Below are 20,729 nucleotides of genomic sequence, written 5' to 3'. Positions count from 1 at the left end.
GATGATCTCCTGACCCATCCTCCTGGGACGGGTTAGTAAAGTCTGTCACAAATCAAGTTAGCAACTTCCCTGTCACCTGATCCCTGGCTACTAACAGGGTTGTCTCTCTTGCTAAAAGGATACCTTGCTTGGTTTCAGGGCTGGGGGAGGGGTGGGAGGGAGAAAGTTTTCTGTGTCCCGTGAAGGTAGGACTTAATACTCAGGCTTTGCCCTGGCTCTGCTTGCCCAATTCAGAGAATGGCAAGACTCAGAGACTGTTCAGAGGGCAAGGATGCACTCGCTTCCCCTTGATGGAAGCATAGTCTCAGCCCCCAGTACTCCCAGCTGTTGGTGTGGGGTGAGATATGGCCATGGGACATCACTGGTGCAAGTTGGACCAATCCCCAGTAATGAAAATAATCCACCCTCAAATAGGAAAAGCCATGGCAGTGAAGAGAAAATGACCATGAAATGTAGGGCCTCCTTCGAGGATTGAATGTGGAGGCCAAATGCCAGAATGACAGCGAGGGGCCTTGGGTTCCATTCCTATCCCGGACTGGCTTGTCGAGTGATGCCAACTTTCTGGGGATGTGGAGAAGTCAAATGAATACTTTTCAAGTGGACTCCAGGGCACAGATGGGGTCACATTCTGAACATGGGGTTTGCACTTTAGGCTCTTTTTGTCAGGAACAAGCATTCTAGGCAGTGACGTAGAGTCCCAGGCTAGCCCATGTGAGGAAGCTAATACATGAGGGAGTTCCCAGGCTTCCCAAGTCCCTGTTCAGGCACCATCCAAGGGACTGGGTCTCCCTTTCTTGTTTGCCTGCTGTACCACAGCACTACACGTTCTGGGATTGCTTATGGATGGTGAGGGCAAGTCAGGGCAGGGACTTAAAGGAGTGATGGTAGGGAAGGGGCCAGAGACTGCTTCCTGGGTGTGACTTGGGATCCCTTTTGTCATCCTTTCCCTAAGCCTCCATCCCATACTATCCCCAAACCCTTCGAGCAGCTGGTCCGAGACTGCACCTAGCAAAGGGATGGAGGGATCGTCGGAAGGATCCGTGAGATGTGCTTGGAAATGATCATAGCCAGCATTTATTGAGCACTTGGAGTATGCCAGGCCTTATGGACACAATAACTGAGACAGTCCTCCCGAGAGACCTGTGAGAGCTGAGGGAAGGAAGGCCAGGGAGGTATGCCATTTGGCCAAGGTCTCACGAGCAGGAAGTGCTGCCCTCATCGCGGGAACTCACATTTGCCCTGATTGTCCCACCCTGGCCACTCAGATGACACTGTTAGTCTTCTTGGGAGGTCACTTTGCTTTTGATTTCCTGTGGCCTGTCCAACCTGCCAGCGTCCCCACACCTCCTCCTGCCCAACTGGTAATTCCACAAGGGCAGGGACCGTGTAAAACATTTTTCTCCTCACTTCTTCCTCAGAACTCAGCACAGTGGCTCACAGTCAGTGTTCAATGAAATAAAATGTGTCGATTGATTCTTTTGTCCAATTAAGACCCAGGGTTCACATGTCAGTTTGCTCGGGTGGCCATAACAAAGTACCACAGCCTGGATGGCTTAAATGATGGAAATGTATTCTCTTAGGATCCTAGAGGTTGGGGTTCTGAGAGCCAGACGTTGGCAGGGTCGGTTTCTTCTGAGGCCTTTCCCTTTGGCTTGTAGACCACTCTTTTCTGCCTGTGACCTCACATGGTCTCCCTTATGTGTGTGTCGGTGTCCTAATCTCCTCTTGATCTCATTTAACCTCAGTTACCTCTTTAAAGATCCTATCTCCCAATACCGTCATATGCTGAGGTATTGGAGGTCAGGACTTCAACATAAGAATTTGGGGGTGAGAGTTGGGCAGGAAACACAATTCAGGCTATAACATTCCATTTGTAGCAGGGAGAGTCTTTGCTGCTCCTTATCCCAACCCTGGGCACATCACACACGCTCTGGAAAAGCTTAGGGGTGGACATCAGGACTTCTCTGAGAGGCCAGTGAAGACAGGGGCACCTTGTCAGCCTCAAACCAGGCCTCCTAGAGCAGTTTCTTCCTTGCCACAAACGGACAGGTCTGGGACAGTTGCCAAAGGTCCCAACAGGCCAGATGGGATTGGGAGAGAAGTGGGCTTCAGAATAGTTTTTCCAGGGTTCCTCTGGGGAGAGTGATGTGAGAACCCAAAGCCTGAAAAATAGACAAAATGTTTGTGACCACTCACATTTTGTTTATAGGAAAAATATGTTGTTTTTAGGAATCACAAGACTAGCAGCTCCAATAACAGTGACGTTCAGCAATTTCTCCGAGGAACTTACACTGCGTGATGGATTCAGTGTCACCAGGCTTTATGTGCTACAAAACAGAGGCCGGCTATCATTTCATATCAGATTGGATACACTAAATCGCAGCAGCGCACTGAGTAGACCAGTCACTCCTAGAACTCCTGAATCCTGGGGCTGATAAGGGCATAGGGGGGTAGGTGCTGACAGAGCATGGTGTTCTACAAGCTTCAAGCCAGGCCATGGGGCTCTGGAAGGGAGTATAGTAACATCCTAGGTCCTATCTTTCTGGAACTCTGGGACTAGTTTTGTGGGGAAAGCATTAGATAAGCCACAGCAATGACGTGTGTTGCAGTTTCTGCTAGGGAAAGTCTGGGGGGCTGGGGCTGCGGGCTGCCAGAGAAAGCCTTCCTAAGGAAGCCATGCCCAACCTAAAGATTGAAGGATGAGTAGGAATCAGTCAGGCAAAGAGCATGGAAGACAATTAAATCAGACAGAGGAATGCCACGTGAAGGGGTTTAGAGTCCAACAAGGCTGTCAAGTTTTTAAGGAAACAGAAGACTCCAGGGTAGCATAAGGGGAAATCTTTGAGCGAGATGAGCCTGGAGAGGCTGAGGGAAGGCAGCCCATGCAGGGCCCCGAGGCTACACTCAGGGCTATAGTCTTTACTCTGCAGTGAGAATGGGAAGGCACTGAGGAGTGCTTTGAGGAGCAAGAGGACATGGCCAGGCCTGTTGTATTTATTTATTTATTTATTTATTTATTTATTTATTTATTTATTTATATAAATTTATTTTTTATTGATGTTCAATTTGCCAACATATAGCATAACACCCAGTGATCATCCCATCAAGTGCCCCCCTCAGTGCCCATCACCCAGTCACCCCCACCCCCTGCCCACCTCCTCTTCCACCACCCCTAGTTCGTTTCCCAGAGTTAGGAGTCTTTCATGTTCTGTCTCCCTTTCTGATATTTCCCACTCATTTTTTCTCCTTTCCTTTTTATTCCCTTTCACTATTTTTTATAGTCCCCAAATGAATGAGACCTTATAATGTTTGTCCTTCTCCAATTGATTTATTTCACTCAGCATAAAGATGAATGGATAAAGAAGCTGTGGTCTCTGTATACAATGGAATATTCCTCAGCCATTAGAAACGACAAATACCCACCATTTGCTTCCAGGTGGATGGAACTGGAGGGTATTATGCTGAGTGTTATATTTAAAATAGTCTGCCTGCTATGTGGGTAATGGGCTGAAGGGGTCACAATAAGATCCAAGAGATAAGGTACGAGGCTATGCCGTCATCCAAGCAAGAGGTGGTGATGGCACTGGCTGGGGTAGTGACAGAGGAGACAGAGAGAAGTAGACTACTGAGAAGCTTTTTGCTCAAACACTGAATAATATATTGAGGATATTGTATCAGGGTTCTCCAGAGACACAGAACCAGTAGGAGTCGTATACAGAGATAGAGAGTTGGACTTATGGGCACCCCCCGCTTTTCAAAAGTTTGCTTTATGCCACTTGGGTTTTATGAAAGACCTGCATTAGCACCTGTTTTCGCTAACTGAAAGAAGCCAGCAGAAGATTTTTGCTTTTATAAAAATAGGCCAAAAGCAACAGTAGCATCCATCGTCCAACATTTGTCTTGGAGTGATCTGGTCCACGGGCTGTGTGCACTCGGAGCAGCAGGAGCCACACCACCAGGCTCTTTCCTCACCAGCTGCACTTGGTGCCTCAGTATCCAGCTGCCACAGCTTTGAACTGTGTCTGTGAGCATCTGTGCTTTATCTGTTTTAAAAAGTTTTTACTGAAATTCCATGGTTAACATACAGTGTCATATTAGTTTCAGGTGGACAATGTAGTGAGTCAACATTTCTATATGTCACCCCATGCTCATTACGGCATGTGAGCTCCTTTTGTTCTATTCGAGCTCTTAATGGATTGGGTGATGTTCATTCACACTGGGGAGGGCCATCTGCTTACTGAGTCCATTGATTCAAATGTTGATATCATACAGAAACACCCTCACAGACACACCCAGAAACAAGGCTTAATCTGGGCACCCCACGGTCCAGTCAAGGTGACACGTAAAATTTACTATCACAGGTGGGATGGGACTATGCATAGTGACTGATTGGTTGGGATGGGTAGGGAGGAGTCCCAGATGACTCTGAGGCTTAGAGGCTCAGATTGAGGCATAAAACCATTCAATGGGAAGGGTCATAGCAGAGGAAGAGTAGGTCGGGGGAGCATGCGAAGTGTGTGGTGTGGAGTGTGTCTGAGGGGACTAAGGCGGGAGGACTAGGGTCAAGTTACCATAAAGATGATAAACATACCCAAAGCTACTTGTACAATTACACTGAATGAAATTCTTTGCTAATGAGGAAAGAATCCAACATAAGCAATTGAAAAAAAAATGCTGCATAGTTAAGTCTTTCTCACATCCCATCACCCTGACATTTTTGTATTTGTCACTCTCCCATGTTTATAGACCTTTGTGATTATACCGGACACTTCGGTAATCCAAGACAAACTTCCTATTTTTACCAGCAGATTAGCAAACTGGATCCCATCTTCAACCTTTGCCATGAAAACTGATATATTCCCAGTATCTGGAGATTAAGACATTGACATCTTTCGGGGGGGGGGGGTATTATTCTGCTTACCGGAATTCTATTCACTTTATCATCTAAAAAAGATTATACAAAAAGGATGATAAATGAAGTCTTGTGTGTGAACCCATGAGCCAGGAAAGAGGCCAGAGGCAGGGGGAAAAACCATGGGGGTGCAGAGTCCTGGAAACCAAGAGGAGAGAATGTTTCTAGAAGGAGAAAGGACAATGATGTGAAATGCTTCCAAGAAGTCAAGTAAGATGAAGAGTGGAGTGGGCTCATGGGATGGAGCCGGGAGGTCAGTGGTGGCTTTGGCCTGGTGCAGTTTCAATTGAGTTGCAGATGAGAAAGGCAGACTAGAATGAGGAGATGAATGTCTGGGAGGTAAAGGAGCAGAGACAGTGTGCATGCACAGTGGGGGTGACACTTTCAAGGAGTTGAGAAAGGACAGTAGCATAAGTAAGTGAGATAAGATACTAAGGGAAGACAGTTTTTTCCCCTTTTTAAAATTTTCAGGTCATTTCATTTATTTATTTATTTATTTTTAAAAAAATATTAATTTACTTATTCATGAGAGAACAGAGAGAGGCAGAGACATAGGCAGAGGGAGAAGCAGGCTCTGTGCAGGGAGCCCGACATGGGACTCGATCCCAGGACTCCAGGATCACGCCCTCAGCTGAAGGCTCAACCACTGAGCCACCCAGGGATCCCAGGTCATCTTACTTCAACAACTACCTAATGAGCTCCTACCATGAGTCAGGTCTTATGCCAAGTGCATGGGAGACAGAGTGGTGAGTGAGGCTGACAAGGTCTCTGCCCTAATGGAACCAACATCCCCATGCTGGGAAAGAAGTGATGATATTTCCTTGTTGAAGAGAATTATCTTAGCAAGGGGGGAGAAGCTGAAGGCCTTGGAGAGCGCAGAGCTGGGTTACTGATAGAGCTGGAGATGAGCCCAAGTACAGGGGGCCACCAACCTTGCTAGCAGCACTGCAGCTCATCTATTGTAACGAGCAAGGAGGAGGCTTTGTGGCCTCTGTGAGAATCCCAGCAGCTGGGCTTCAAGCACTAACTCTAGTAGGAGCTCAGTGTTTCATATGCCATGCCTCGTGACCCGCCTTTTCCCAACAGAACCACCAAGGCACGTTGCTACTAAGTGAGGAGCTAGGCCTCCAACCCTAAGGGCTTGTGGGGAGGGGACAGCTGGACTTCAGAGCCTGGGCTCTGATCCACCGCTGTCTTGGGAGAGTGAAGGGCAGGGCAAGGGGGGACGGGGCTGGAGGAGGTTTGCTGAGGCTCTCCTGAGCCAGTCCCCCCCTGGGGCCTTCTCCTCTTCTCCGAGGACCCCAGGTCACCTGTCTGAAGCCACTGGTTTGCGTCTAAGCCCTGCCACCGAATTGCTAAGTGAACTGGGCCCAGGTTGTGCATCTAAAATGGAGGATAGGGGATCCCTGGGTGGCTCAGCGGTTTGGCGCCTGCCTTCGGCCCAGGGCGCGGATCCTGGTGACCCAGGATCGAGTCCTACGTCGGGATCCCGGCATGGAACCTGCTTCTCCCTCCTCCTCTCTCTCTCTATATATATATGTCTATCATAAATAAATAAATTAATAATAAATAAATAAATAAATCTTTTAAAAAAATAAAATAAAATGGGGGATAACAGGAAAAGTATCTACTTGTCTACAGCTTCTCAGGCCTGTCTTTCTCACCTTGGGTTTTTCCTCTCTTCCACCTTGTTCTCTGGCTCAGAAGAGCTGCCATTGCTTATGCTTTTGAGCTGGTCAGTGTCTGAGACTTTGCACCACTTTTTTCCACCTCTTCATTATTGTTGGCCATTTTCCTTTGGCTTCTGATTCTCCTGAATTGTACATACACTTCACGTCTCAGTCATTGGACATAGAAACAATTGAGAGCAGATGCATCTCAATCTGGGGAGTCACCCTGCAAACAAGAAGGCTGCGGGTTCTGTGAGGTCACCTTATCTGACACCGTTGCCTCTAGCTAGGATCAGGAAGGAAGGCCTTTCCCACCCACTCCAAGGATTCCCTGCACATGGGGCAAAAGTGAGTGGCAAGCAGACAACTAAATCCCTCTCGGTTTCCAAATCTGCTGCCAGCTTTTGGGGCAAGGGATTCTCAGGCCAGTGGAGAGAAGACATGAACAACAGAGACAGCAGCCGGCTCCACCGGGAGGCAGAAGGCAAGCTTCCCAGTGTTTGCTCTTCAGGGCTGCTCTGTCCCACGTCCACGTGCACACAGGGCAGTCCTGAGTTCCCCACCAGGTGCCTAGCTAGCAACACTTGAGTTCTCCTGTGGGGGCTGCCCCAGGGGCTGCAGGGAGAGACATGGCTGCTGAGACATAAGCTTGTCAGTCTGGGCTGCGGCTGTGTCAGTGTCTTTACCCCACTTCTGCTGGGGCTGCTCCCTCCAGGGTGGACCAGTTTGGGAGGTGGGGTGTGTGACCAGCATTTCCACCCAGTCCAAGCCACCTCGGGAAGCAGTGAGCTGTCCTGGAGGTGTGTAGGCAGAGGCTGTCGGTCTTGGGGACAAGAGTCAGTCTCTTGCTCTTAGGTTGACAAAGCTCAAGAGAGTACCTACGACCCTTCCAGGAAGGCAGAGTGTAGCCGGATTCAGGGCAGGACTGCCAAAAAAATGAGCCCCTGTTACCGTCCCTCAGACCCATGGGCTTTCTGCCTTCCTGTCTATTTGTTCTTGTCTGCCCTCTAAGCATAAGTTCCACGAAGACAGGAAACTTGTCCCTGGTCTCAGGGCTTGGCACCGAGTCAGTCGTGATTCATGACAGTCATACTGAATGAGAGAGGCCCACATTTGGAAATTGAGGAGCTCTCTATAACCTCCTGCTGGTGGCCCTGTCTCTGCGGGGGCGGGGGGATGAGTCTGAAGGGTTGCCCCCACATGCTCCTGCCACTTATTTCTCCCTCTCTGCTTATGAAGTGACTCAAGTTTAGGCATCTGTCCTTCCTGTCTCTTTAAGGAACGGAGGGACAGCTGCAAGGCTGCACTAGTTCCCCTTCCCCTTCCCTTCTGGTTGGGGAGGCCCTGGGGCTCCAGGGATGACATCAGTGCCAGCTGCTTCCAGGAGCAGGAAGGAGAATTGTTTATAGGTTCATAAGTTTCATTAACAAGTGGAGAGGAAACTCCCAGATGCCTGGGATCTGAGTTTGCAGCCCCAATCAGGTTACTCGCTTGGCCTGAAACTGGACTCTGAGCAGAGCTGGGATGTCATGGACCATTGTGCCCATTGGCTTTGAATGGTCTCTTCCCTAGAACCCGGATATTGGCTTCGAATGGTCTCTTCCCTAGAACCCGGATATGAGAAAGTGGATAAAAGCAGAGCTGCTCTGTGTGAAGAGAGGCTGGAGCCTGCCTTGAAGCCCAAGTAGCCTCAACATACCTCCCTGCAACAGTAAAACATAGTTTAAAACTGGGTTTTGCCCAATCTTCCATGTGAAGATGGGAAACAGATGCTCAGAGCTTGGGAAACAACTAGCCTAAGTTGCCCTGGTGTCACTCCCAGGTGTGCTGATCCTGGCCTGGGTTCCTGTCACCCTCTACTGCTACTTGCCAGGGAGGTGGGAGCAGGCGGTGCACAGCACTGCCGGGCCCCATGCTTGTCAGGAATCTGAGTCCAGCACATGGCTGGCTGAACAGATGGAAAAGGCCAGTGGTTGGAAGGCATTGGCGGAGGCCTGCGCTCCAGCAGGCAGAGGGACAGACAGACGTAAGACAAAGGCAGGCAGACAGGCAGGCAGCAGCCGGAGTCAGACACCTGCTCTGTGGGGGGCTGGATGCTCTCTAGATTTCAGCACAAACGAGGATGCAATTAACTGGATTTGTTTGGCTCCCAGTGGAGGCTCTGTGCTCATGATCACCTTTAGGGAAAAAGATGATATGTTTTCTTTGGAGACGTTTAGCTTGAAGGGAGGGGGAGCTTTCATCCCCATGTTTTTCTGTTAATAAAACCACTCTTATTTTAATAAGGATCCAAGCCCTCCAGCAGACAGTTCACGGGAAAGAAATACAGAAAAATCAATAAACATATTAAAAATTGCTCAGGTTTATTCATAATTAAAGCAATAAAGTTAAGGCAACAATAAGATAGATATCATTTTCTACCCATCATACCAATGCCTTTTAGAAAGTCTCATAATACCTCCTGCTGATAAGGCTCTGAAGAAAACAGAACTTTCTTCCACTTGGTGAGGTCCCACCTGCTGCAGTCTCTTAGGAGGGGCATGGAGATTATTGGTCAATATTAGCAAAAATCGTCAACATGCACACCCTAGAACCCCACAATTCCACTTCTAGGCACCCGCCCTACAAAAATATTTACATATGTGTGCAAAGAGGCATGTCCAGGAACGCTCACTGCATCTTGTTTATAAAAGCGAAAAGCTTTAGACACCTAAAATGTCCACGAACAGGTCAATAAACAGGGGCGCAGCTGTGCAGCAAAAGCTGTGTTTCAAAGACGTGAGGGAGATTTGTTCTGACATGCAAGATCCCCAAGGCACGCTGTGCACTTAAAAAAGCAACTTGCATATTTCTCAATAAACTGGGGGGAAATTCCACAAAACCCTTTTAAGAAAAGTGATAGACAAGAACCCCCTGTCCTTCCCTTCATGTAAATGTGTACATGTAAGGTCACACACTTCTATGCATTTTTCTTTTTACCTTTTATAAGGGTTTTCCTAATATGTGTCAGGTACTTGGAAAAAAAAAAAGAAAAAAAAAGCCAACCAAAACCAACAGTCAACTGCGGAACAGCACGTACCTCAAATGTATGATCTCATTTGTGTAGAGCACTGCAAACGTATACACACATCTCGGCCAGATGTTCTCTGGGCCCCTCCTTCCTCTTTCCAGAGGCATCTGTCTAATCTCCAGGGTGAAAAGAGCTTTGTGTTTTCTGGCCTTCTTCTTTGGGAGCCTTCCACTGGGGTCTAGGTCTCTGTAGCCCCCCACCTTCACTAAGCATGAGCCATTTTCTCAGGCGCCATAAGGCTTGGCCCAGTCCCCTGTGCTCTAGGGATTTTCCAGGCCTCGGGCCCCAAGGTTGTCACACTAGGCAGTGGAGGCTTCCCAGCCACGCTGTAAGGTAGGGATTGTTAGCTCCATCGTCCAGTGTGGAGACAGAGGCCCAAAGAAAGGAAAGACTTGATCAAGGCCAAATCGTGAGATCATGATTAGAATGGGCAGAGCACAGGGGCTGCCAGAGATAAAATAAAGGATACACAGTCAATTGTGAATATCAGATAAACCGTGAGAATACATCTTCAGTGTAAGTTTGTCTCAAACGTTGCGCAGAGTGTACTCACACTAGGAACTTACTTGTCCTGGGACCCGTGGGTGGCTCAGTGGTTGAGCACCTGCCTTTGGCCCAGAGCGTGATCCTGGGGTCCTGGGATTGAGTCCCGCATCTGGGGCCCCTCTGCAGGGAGCCTGCTTCACCCTCTGCCTGTGTCTCTGCCTCTCTGTCTCTGTGTCTCTCATGAATAAATAAGTACAATCTTAAAAAAAAAAAGAAACTTACTTGTCCTTTATCTGAAATTCAAATTTAGTTGGCGGTTTGTATTTGTATTTGCTCAGTCTGGCAGCCCTGGCCAGCAGAAGCCTATGGTTCCTGCTTCCCAGGCTCCTGGGTCCCCCAAAAGCACACTTCTCCACTCTTAAGGTGGCCTTCCAGAAAGCTCGGATTTCATTGCAGCTGCTCCACTGGATCTGGGAAGGGCTTCCTCAGGGCCTTCAGGAATGCAGGCAGGGCCTGGGTCTGCTGGGCTCCAGATTAGTCCCAGTGCTGGACAGGTGGGGCCAGGGAGGGGGCCAGGCAGTCCAGACCATGTCACCCTCTCTAGGCAAGTTGCAGCCCTTCCTTTTCTCTCTCACACTTTCCTTCCTCCCTCCTCCTTCCCTGCTTCCTCCTCTTCTTCCCTCCTCTTCCTGGCCCCAGCTGGGCTTGGTTCCTTTTGCAAATCACCTCCTCTTCCCCCCAGGGACTCTGGAGCTATTCCCTAGAGCCCAGGGTTCACCTCTGGTGATTGTATCAGTCAGGGTTCTCTAGAGAAAAGAAACCAGTAGGACTTATGTCAGTACATGTATGTATGTGCAAATGCCTATGTGTGTGTATACAGAGATTTATTTTGAGGAATTGGCTCCTGCCATTATGGGGCTTGCAAGGGCAAAATCTGCAGGGCAGGCCTGCACATTGGAATCTGAGGCAGGGAGAGATGCTGCAGTCTTTAAAAAAAATTGTTTTTTTTTTTTAAAGTTTGAGCATAGTCCACATACAATGTTACATTAGTTTCAGGTGTACAATATAGTGATTCAACAAGTTTGTACATTATGCTATGCTCAGTACAATTGTAGCTGACACCCGTCACCATACAATGTTATTTTAATATCACTGACTCCGTGTTCCTGGTGTTCCTGCCGTGCTTTTTACTCCCATGATTTATTCCTTCCATATCTCCCACTCCCCTGGACCTATTTTGCCCATCCCCTACCCCCCTCGTCTCTGGAAATCAGCAGTTTGTTCTTTGTATTTATAGGTCTGAATGTGCTTTTTGTTTGTTGTTTTCGACTCCACATATGAGTGGAATCATATGGTATTTGTCTTTCTCTGTCTGACTTATTTCACTTAGCATAATACCCACTAGGTCCATCTACATTGTCACAAACAGCGTGATTTCATCTTTTTTAATGTTTGCACAATATTCCACTGTATGTGTATATGTCATGTCTTCCTCATTCGATATCCAATATTCTTATTGATGGACACTTAGGTCACTCTGTATCTGGGCTGTTGTAAATAATGCTGCCATAAAAATAGGGGTGCATATGTCTTTTCACATTAGTGTTTTCATTTTCTTTTTTTATTGTTGTTTTGTTTCATTTTCTTTTTTTAAGATTTTTTTAAATGTATTTATTTACTCATGAGAGGCAGAGAGAGAGAGAGAGAGAGAGAGAGAGAGAGTCAGAGACACAGGCAGAGGGAGAAGCAGGCTCCATGCAGGGAGCCCGACATGGGACTCGATCCGGTCTCCAGGATCACACCCTGGGCTGAAGGTGGCGCTAAACCGTTGAGCCACCGGGGCTGCCCTTTGTTTCATTTTCTTTAGGTAAATACCCAGTAGTGGGATTATTGTTTCATACAGTATTTCTATTTTTAATTTTTTGAGGAAACTCAATTCTATTTTCCATAGTGGCTGCACCAATTTGCATTCCCACCAACCGTGCGTGAGGGTTCCTTTTTTTTTTCCATGTCCTCACCAACACTTGTTTCTTGTATTGTTGATTTTAGCCATTCTCACAGGGGTGAGGTGATACCTCATGGTGGTTTTGATTTGCATTTCCCTGATGATGAGTGATGCTGAGCATCTTTTCACATGTCTGTTGGCCATCTGTATGTCTTCTTTGGAAATAAGTCTATTCAGGTCCTCTGCCCCTTCTTAAATTGGATTTTTTTGTTTTTCTAGTGCTGAGAGTTGTATCAGTTCTTTATATATTTTGCATTTTAACCCCTTCTCAGATACATCATTTGCCCATATCTTTTCCCATTCACTAGGTTGCCTTTCTGTTTTGTTGACAGGTTCCTTTACTGTGCCAAAGCTTTGTATTCTGATTTAGTCCCAGGAGTTTTTGTTTGCTTTTGTTTCCCGATGTTGCATTCTTGAGCAAAATTTCTTCTTCGCTGGAAAACCTCAGTCTTTGCTCTTCAGGCCTTTCAACTCATTAAATGAGGCCTATCCACATTATCAAGGATTAGTAATTTCTTTTACTTAAAGTCCACAGAGTGCAAATGTCAACCAAAGCTCCAAAATAACTTCATAGCAACACCTAGACTAGTGTTTGATGGAATAACTGGGAACTATAGGCTACCCAACGAACAGATAAACTTGACCCTCACAGTGGTCTAATCATTAGGGAAGCTGAGAGAGAATTTGGACTTAGACCAGGGACTGCAGGGCCTGCCTGGGGACAGTGGGCCCTCCAGTGGCTACAGGTAGATCCCTTCTTTCCTGCCCTTCCCTCCTTAGATTCTCATGGTTCCTGCTCAGACTGACCCAAGGCATTAAAAGGCCATCTCCCCTGGGAACTCTACATTGGGGGGAAACAAGATGTGCTCTGTAGAGGATGCCTCCTGAGGGGAGCTGTGGCCTGAAATACTTGCCAGAGCTGGGCTTGCAGAAGCCACAACAAGTTTGGGATCTAACCCTGTTCTGGCTACTGACTGGCTTTGGGGTCCTGTGCCAGTATCTACCTCTCTTTAGAAATGATGGAGAGTAGATCCCACTGGCCCCTCAATGGGGCCAAATCATGTGACCCGAGAGCCAGGGTAGTTCTCACAGGCAAAGTTTCTGAGATAAGTATCAGAAACTCCTCCTCCTAAGTTGCTTACAGAGTAGCAGGGGAGAAGACTGTGAACCAAGCCAATAAGATACAACAGGAACACAAGGTGCTGGGTCCAAGGCCTGAGTCCTGTGGGAGAGTGTGGCTCCACCCCCATGGCCAGATATATCTTCCTCGAGCTCCTGCCCCTGGAAGAGCAGACTTTCCAAGAGTCTGCTCTGTGCCCAGCTTCCTGTGTATCCTGGCTATAGCTTAATAGCTAAGCGCTAGCTGTGATGGCAGGAGGCCCCCCTACTATCAAGGAGGAGATGGAAACATCCATCGCTGAAGAGCTGGTTCCTGGAAACTATGGGAAAAGCCAGGAGCACCTGGTGATAGCAGGTGAGGAGCCCCTGTAATGTCCCTTTCCTTTGGGTGTCTGCACCCAGTCACATGTGTTGGAGAAGGTGTGTTCATGGCTGGGAAGAGTCATATATATGCAAGTATGTGTGGCTATGTGTGTGTCTGTGCCTTGGTGTGCGTATACCTCTATTTGTGCCTTGATGAACAGGAAGCTGGGGGGGAAAGGTATTGATGATGTGAGCATTTTGAAGCCTGTGAGAGAGTAGGATGGGATCCACATGTGTGGTCCTTATCTCCCCCTGTCCAAGCTACCACTGTGTTTATGGCAAAGTATCCAGAGCGCTCAATTTATAAGATCATTCAGACCAATTCTCTCTCCTTTTTAATGCCTTTTCCTCCTTTAGAGTAAAATCCAAACTCCTTTCCTTGATCTACAAGAGCCAGCCAATGCCACCTCCTCAATATATTTCATGCTGTGGTATGATGACCCACAGCACACTGCATTTATACTTGTCCTCATAATACCCGAAGGCTGATTCTTCCTGATAGCCTTTGTGTTGACTGCTACCTCTGCCTGGGATGCTGTTTTCCTAGATTTTCCATGGCTGCCATCATTTTTGTCTTTCAGGTCTCTGCCTCACAGGTGTTTCTGGCTTTTCTAGAAGTAGCCCTTCCTTCCACCATGTTGCCCTGTTCTTATCATTTTGGGAGCATGTATCTCTTGATCTGAGTTAACACTGATAGATTATACCCATTTTGCACCCCTCACTTCAGCTAAGCACACATAGACAGTTGATTACTAGATTGCTGAGATCTTGTGTCTTGGTCATTGCTCTCCCTCCAGTAACCTAGCCCAGAGTTTGGCCCTCAAGAAATACTTACTAAACTTTTAAACAAATGAACAGACTGAGGCTTGGGATCTGCCAGGGGACAACAGTGAATGAATATTGAATGACTCCTAAGAAGTTTGGGTACCTTATCCTCTTTCTGGTGTGTCCTGTGTCCAGGAAGCCTTGGTATAGCCTCTATGGGTGTTTCTGGGGCCTCTCTTCTTTTGCCTAGAAATGATGGAGCATGGATCCCAGTCTGTGGGTGCTTCTCAGCAGCGACAGAAGGCGGATCCAAAGGCTGCTGGCTCTGCTGCAGGTCAATCGGGTTGGAATATGACTGGCAACCGGAGCAAGAAAGCGGTACTGTATGGAGTCCTTGGCATGCAGTGGCTAGGCTGGGGTTGGGACAACAGACTAAAGGGGCTCCAGCTTCATGACGGTAGGTTGAGCAGAGCCAGATGTTGACTTGGGGCCAAAGGAAAAAGCTTTTGTGTACCAGTGAGGCAATGAAGGCAGGGATGTCCTTTGAGAGGTCAGGGCCATCCTTTGGTAGGCTGGGAGCTCAACCTTGGGTTTCCAGAACACCGGATTCACATATTCCTTGGGGACTACATATACACTTTATTTTGCAAAACTCTATTGTGTGTGAAATGACACTTTCCTTTATAAATAAATAATTCTATATGTATATTTCCTTCCTATATCTATATTATCTACATTATCTATATAAATTATAACTATATAAATTATTTAATTATCAACTAAATAATCAGCCTGGAATCATGAGAATCATTGATGAATAAAAGGAAGGAAGGATAGGAAAGAAAGAATCTGTCTGTAGCCATTGGAGGCCCCACTGTCCCCATACAGGTCCTACAGTCTCTGGTCTAAGTCCAAATTCTCCCTCAGCTTCCCTAATGATTAGATCACTATGAGGGTCAAGTTTACCTGTTTGTTGGGTAGCCTGTAGTTCCCAGTTATTCCATCAAACACTAGTCTAGGTGTTGCCATGAAGGCATTTTGGAATTTATTTTATTTTATTTTTATTTTTATTTTTTTAAAGATTTATTTATTTATTTATTTATGATAGAGAGAGAAAGAGAGAGGCAGAGACACAGGAGGAGGGAGAAGCAGCTCCATGCACCGGGAGCCCGACGCGGGACTTGATCCCGGGACTCTAGGATCGCGCCCTGGGCCAAAGGCAGGCACTAAACCGCTGAGCCACCCAGGGATCCCCATCATTTTGGAATTTTAGTTAGCATCTACACTCTGTGGACTTTAAGTAAAAGACATTAGTAATCCTTGATACTGTAGATGGACCTCATCTACGCTATTAAATAGAAATATACATACATAAAACAATATGATTCTCAAGTCTGGAAAAAGATTAAGACAAGTTAGGTTCCTATGTTCCCTGGCTGTTAGGAAATCCAATCAATTGAATCTGACCATTATGTAGCCAATCCTTTAAAGTACATTTAATGTGGGTTAAGAAAAGCTCTGGAAAACTGGCAGGTACACTGTTACAAAGGATACTGGGAAAAGGTGGTCATTTTGGAGAGGAGGGAGACCTGAGTGTTCTAGGGAATCCCGTGAGATCTCTCACTGTGTAGCCAATCCTTTAGGTTACATTCACTGCTAAGTGAGAAGCAGCTTTGGAAACATGGTTGCTATACTGTTGCAAAAGTTGCTGGAAAAAGAGAACCCAGTTGGAGAGGAGAGGGACCTGACTGTTGAAGGGAGTCATCTGAGTTTCAAGTTCTGTATCCAATCTGTTCCACACTTTCACTGTGAGGGAGGGAAAGCTTTAGAAAAATGGTTGTTATACTGTTGCAAATGTTACTGGGAAAAGGCAACTCGGTTGCAGAGGAAGGGAAACCCAGTGTTCTTGGAAATCATCTGAGTCTCATTGTTCTGTAGCTAATCCTTTAAGCTACATTCACTCTGGGTGAGGGAATGTTCTAGAAAAAAAATGGCAGCCATATTGTTGCAAAGATTACTGGGAAAAGGTAGCCATGTTGGAGGAAGGATGACTCGACTATTCTAGGGAATCAGTTGAGTCAGGTAGTTCTGTAGCAGATTCTGTTAGCCAGAGTCACCATGGTTGTTACACTGTTGCAGAAGCTAGTGGGGAAAGTCAATAAGATTGGAGATTCCGGAGGCCTGGCTGTTCTAGGGAATGAGATATGATAAATGCCTAAGTGATTCCACTGCCAATGAATAAAGAGAAAAAGAGCTCCCAGAGACCTCTTGGGAATGGAAATAAGCTAGAAATACTGAATTGGTTTCGTCTCCAATGGCAGAAGTCAAATCAGGTTGCTCCAGCAGGTCAGGCTCCAGCAAGCCACCCATGCCCATGAGATTGAGGCAGAATGGGATGAGGGGGGGCAGTGGGGAGATATAATATCTGGATTAATTACAGTTACCTTTTAGGACCTCAGGAATACTTTAAAAAGAAACAGCTGATATACTGATATGTATTATATACTAAATATATTGAATTTAGAAATTAGACATTTAGAAATAAGAAATTTACCAATTCTATTTATCATTGACTTTTGAGCACCCCCCCCAAATGGAACTACCACCACCTTTGACAGAATCACAGCATGAAAGGCCAAAATTTCATGATAGTGTTTTGCTGATTTGGGTGTTGAGGAAGTAGTGTGCCTTGAAGAGTAAATGAAAATAAAAATAACACTATTTGAAGTAGTAGGCAGAAGCTAGGAGTTAATGAAGTTCATAGATTTTCTTAATCTCCATCAAAGTGCTAGCTATAAAATTCTTATATATTATTATGCATATAATTCTAAATTCACAACCATTCCTGGCTTTATTTATTTTATTTTATTTTTAAAAGATTTTATTTTTCTATTCATGAGAGACAGAGAGAGAGAGAGAGGCAGAGATACAGGCAGAAGCTGGCTCCATGCAGAGAGCCTGACGTGGGACTCAATCCCGGGTCTCCAGGATCACACCCTGGGCTGATGGCAGTGGTGCTAAACCTTTGAGCCACCCTGGCTGCCCCCATTCCTGGCTTTAAATGACTGCTCTGCGACTTACCTGTTGTGTGACTTGGACAAGTAACATGACCTCTCTGTGTCTCAGTTTTCCAATCTTTCAAAATGAGATGATAGTGATACCTATTTTGAGGGGTTGTGATGAGGATTTAATGGTTTGATGTTGGTTAGGGCTTAGAGAATGACATGTGGCATGTGTGAAACCAAATAGCTTGTGACATTTTTCTTCTTGCATTGGAAGCCCAGAGCTGAGATTTGAACCCAGGTGGGTCTGGCACATTCTGTTCCTCTAGCCCACACTAGTTCCTCAAGGCATGACATACCCTAGCCCCAGAACTGTGGGCCAGACACATCCACTCCAGATACGGATAAAAATGACAGCTGCTGAGATGGCTGTGCTCACTCAGGGACTCAGAGATGTGCTCACTCAGAGACTCAGAGACTCAGAGTCTCCCAGTGGCCAGAGTTCTATCCTGAGCTCCAACACTTACTGTGTGTCCTTGAAAAGTCCAGTCGTTTGCCAAGCCTCAATTTACTCAGCTCTAAAACTGAGTTTTTCTATTCTCCTCTCTGACTCAGCTGATGTCTGCATGTGACAGCATTGGCAGAGAACAGGGATCCTTCCTTCCCCATCGTTTGGATGGCTAGAAGCTACTGAGGACCATGGTGTGGGTGGAGTGGTGACAGTTGGCCAACTTGTGGGATTCCCAGGCTCTTCTAGTGGTCTGAAGCTGCCAGTCCCTGATTCCAGAGGATCAGTTACCACATGACTCCTGATAGGGTACACCATTGGTCTTGGGTAGTGTGAGGCAGCTGCTCAGCTGAGACTGAGTAGGCTACTTTTACTGACCATTCCTTTCTTTAGGGGCCCCAGCTGCCATTACCCAGAATGTTGAGAGAACCAGGCCACGGTGATGCCCATTCCCAGGAGCATCCTCATGGCTTCCAAAACATGAGGTTCCATTATGAGCGGTAAGAAAGATCCCAGGCCCCTGCAGGAGGAAAGCTGGAGCTCTTTGGGCAGAAACCAGAGTGGATCAGATGGGCTAGCAAGCAGACTGACCAGGAAGGTGTTGTGAACAGCTGGCCATGCTTGGAATTCTGGGGCTCTGTTGCCCCCTCACCATCACTCATGAAACTCTTGGCCTCTTACCCATTTGTGGACTCTGAGTACCCTGAGCCTGGGCTAGGATGGCTTCCAGCCCTCAGCTCCCAGGACCTACTTACATGGGAAGTGAAGGACTCAGGAAGACAGAGTCATTGTCTACAAAAGCCCCTGACTTTACCTGCTTGCCCTCATGGCCTTCCTATGCTCCCTGCCATGCCTGGCCAAGGACCACCAGCACCTCTGACCCTCCATCTTTTCTTCTTTCCCAGCAACCCAGAGACTGATATGATGACAGAGATTGGCCTAGAAGAGCTCAATGGATTGGAGATGGAAGTCATGAAAAGGCAGGTAAGTATCTCCCATGCCATGGACCCACTGGGAGGGTGGAAGGGGCAGGTGGGCCTCGGCAGCAACCAGACCACCCCCTTTGAAGTCATCTTAGCCTCTGGCAGTAGAGGTGAAGTCAAGCTCCCCTCCTTTCCCTCTTGGTCCTCGGGGCTCTCGTGTCCCATCTTGATGGCAGCCTCAGCTCTGTGTCTCTCCCTGAGATGTGTGGGGAGGGAATGGGAGAAGCCAAAAGGAGGATGAAGAGGCAACAGAAAAGGGTAGAAGTCTGTGCAGAGAGAATGTTGCTAAGAGGTCTGGCGGAGGTGTTGTCTTCCTAGGGACAGAGGACAGCAGGCCTGGAGGCACATCTGCTCTGGTGGCCCTGTTCAGCCTCTGGGTGTCACCCATCCTGGAGCCCTCACTCTGGAGGTGCTGGCTGCTTCCCAGGACTGCAACGCCCTCCCCCAACTCCCCAGGCACAGCTGGGACAGGCTGGCTTCCTCCACACAACTGGGGTTTGGAACCCCAACCAGGGGCCTAGGCCGCTGCGCCTGCCAACACAGGCGGTCCGGCCCTTGGGCCGACCCCAGCCCCTGGTTTCAGAGGCTCTGCCTGCTTCTCACCCAGAGGGCAGCAAAGCCCCTTCCTGTACTAAGTTCGTACTTTCCCCAGGGGTGAGCCATGGGCTCCCCCGTCACTCACTCACCAGCCCCTCGTCCATACAGCTGCAGGTGATCACCAGCCGCCTGCGAGCCCTGGAGGACCAGGGCGCCACCTGGCGTCACAGGGAAGCTCTGTTCTTCACCGTGCTGGTGTCGGCCTGCATTGCCAACCTGTGGCTGTGGATGCGCCAGTGATGCCTCCAGCGCCCGAGCCCCTTTCTCCTTCCTCTTGCCTTTCCTCCCTGCCCCACTCTTGCTCGTGCTCCTTCCATCTCCCAGCAGCCCTTAGCAGCATCAGAGCCATTGTCCACCTCTCCCCCGCTGGCCTGGGGAGGCCTGTGCTGCCGGGAGGTCGGAAAAGGGCAGTGTCCTGCTGGCCCATCAGCGCTCCATGATCACCATCTGAGAGCTGAACCCTGCCAATGCGCCCTCGGTGTCCCTTCCGCTCCATCGTCTGTGGCAGGGCCCTGGCTGCGCCTTCCCAGTTTTCTTCCACTTTGTGTACGGGGCTCTACACGCAGAACATGCTCAATAAACGCTTACTGATAGCAGCAAACCCTGGTGGCTGAGCTTCTTTCATCCGGGATTCATGTAGGGACAGCCCTTGTGGACAGTCACTGTTGCAGGGACTAGACTGATGCCCCACCCCAGGGGTCCTGGTCCCCTCCCCCCCAAGATCCCCTGCCCAGGCAGGGAGCCTTCTGAGGGGCAGGGCTTGGCAAGGTCCTTCCTGTTGGGCTCATGCCCATGAGTGCTCGTGGGGAAGCTATTCTTCCACAGTGTGTCCGGGCCAGGTGCTGCAAGGACTCAATCAGAGGAAACTTGGAGTGCACCAGAAGCCTTTCCATTTGCCTAGGACGAAACTGAGTCCTTGAGAGGAAGAGCATGGCCCTGGGTCATCCAGCAAGCCTGGGGCAGGGCTAGGTCTGGAATGAGTTCTCTTGTGTTCCAGCCTAGGCCCTGCCTGTCTCATACAGACTGACTGAGGGCAACACCCTGACTCAGCTCTAGAGGCAAATGGGAGGCCACATGGAGGGGCTTTGCCCCTCTCCCCCATGTCCACAGCCCCCATGAAGCTAATTTCACAAAGGGCGGATTGCTGGTAGGGCGCTGGGACTTGGGCTGAACAAATGGGAGTGTCACTGTTTGGGGCCTGATCCCAGATGCGCTGGGCTGCAGGAGACCTTGGGAAGAGCTGTTGCCC

General features: G+C 48.1%; 1 protein-coding gene and 1 long non-coding RNA gene across 2 annotated transcripts; one reads left to right on the top strand and one right to left on the bottom strand.

Moving 5' to 3' along the window:
* Positions 1-1,051: 1,051 nt before the first annotated feature.
* Positions 1,052-10,730, bottom strand: LOC144307754 (uncharacterized). The gene is made up of 2 exons (XR_013374474.1): positions 9,662-10,730; positions 1,052-2,162 (listed from the first exon to the last, which is right to left on the bottom strand). It is a non-coding gene; the product is annotated as an uncharacterized LOC144307754 (long non-coding RNA).
* A 2,685-nt stretch (positions 10,731-13,415) lies between these two features.
* FATE1 (fetal and adult testis expressed 1) lies at positions 13,416-20,081 on the top strand. The gene is made up of 5 exons (XM_077887323.1): positions 13,416-13,617; positions 14,641-14,768; positions 18,294-18,400; positions 18,806-18,884; positions 19,589-20,081. Exons 1-5 carry the CDS (start codon positions 13,512-13,514, stop codon positions 19,718-19,720), a joined length of 552 nt encoding a protein of 183 aa, XP_077743449.1. The 5' UTR covers positions 13,416-13,511; the 3' UTR covers positions 19,721-20,081.
* Positions 20,082-20,729: the final 648 nt, after the last annotated feature.

Source organism: Canis aureus, chromosome X (assembly GCF_053574225.1).
Source record: "Canis aureus isolate CA01 chromosome X, VMU_Caureus_v.1.0, whole genome shotgun sequence".
Lineage (NCBI taxonomy): Eukaryota > Metazoa > Chordata > Mammalia > Carnivora > Canidae > Canis > Canis aureus.
The sequence above is the reverse complement of the archived record's forward strand: the minus strand, read 5'-3'. Positions and strand labels throughout refer to the sequence as shown.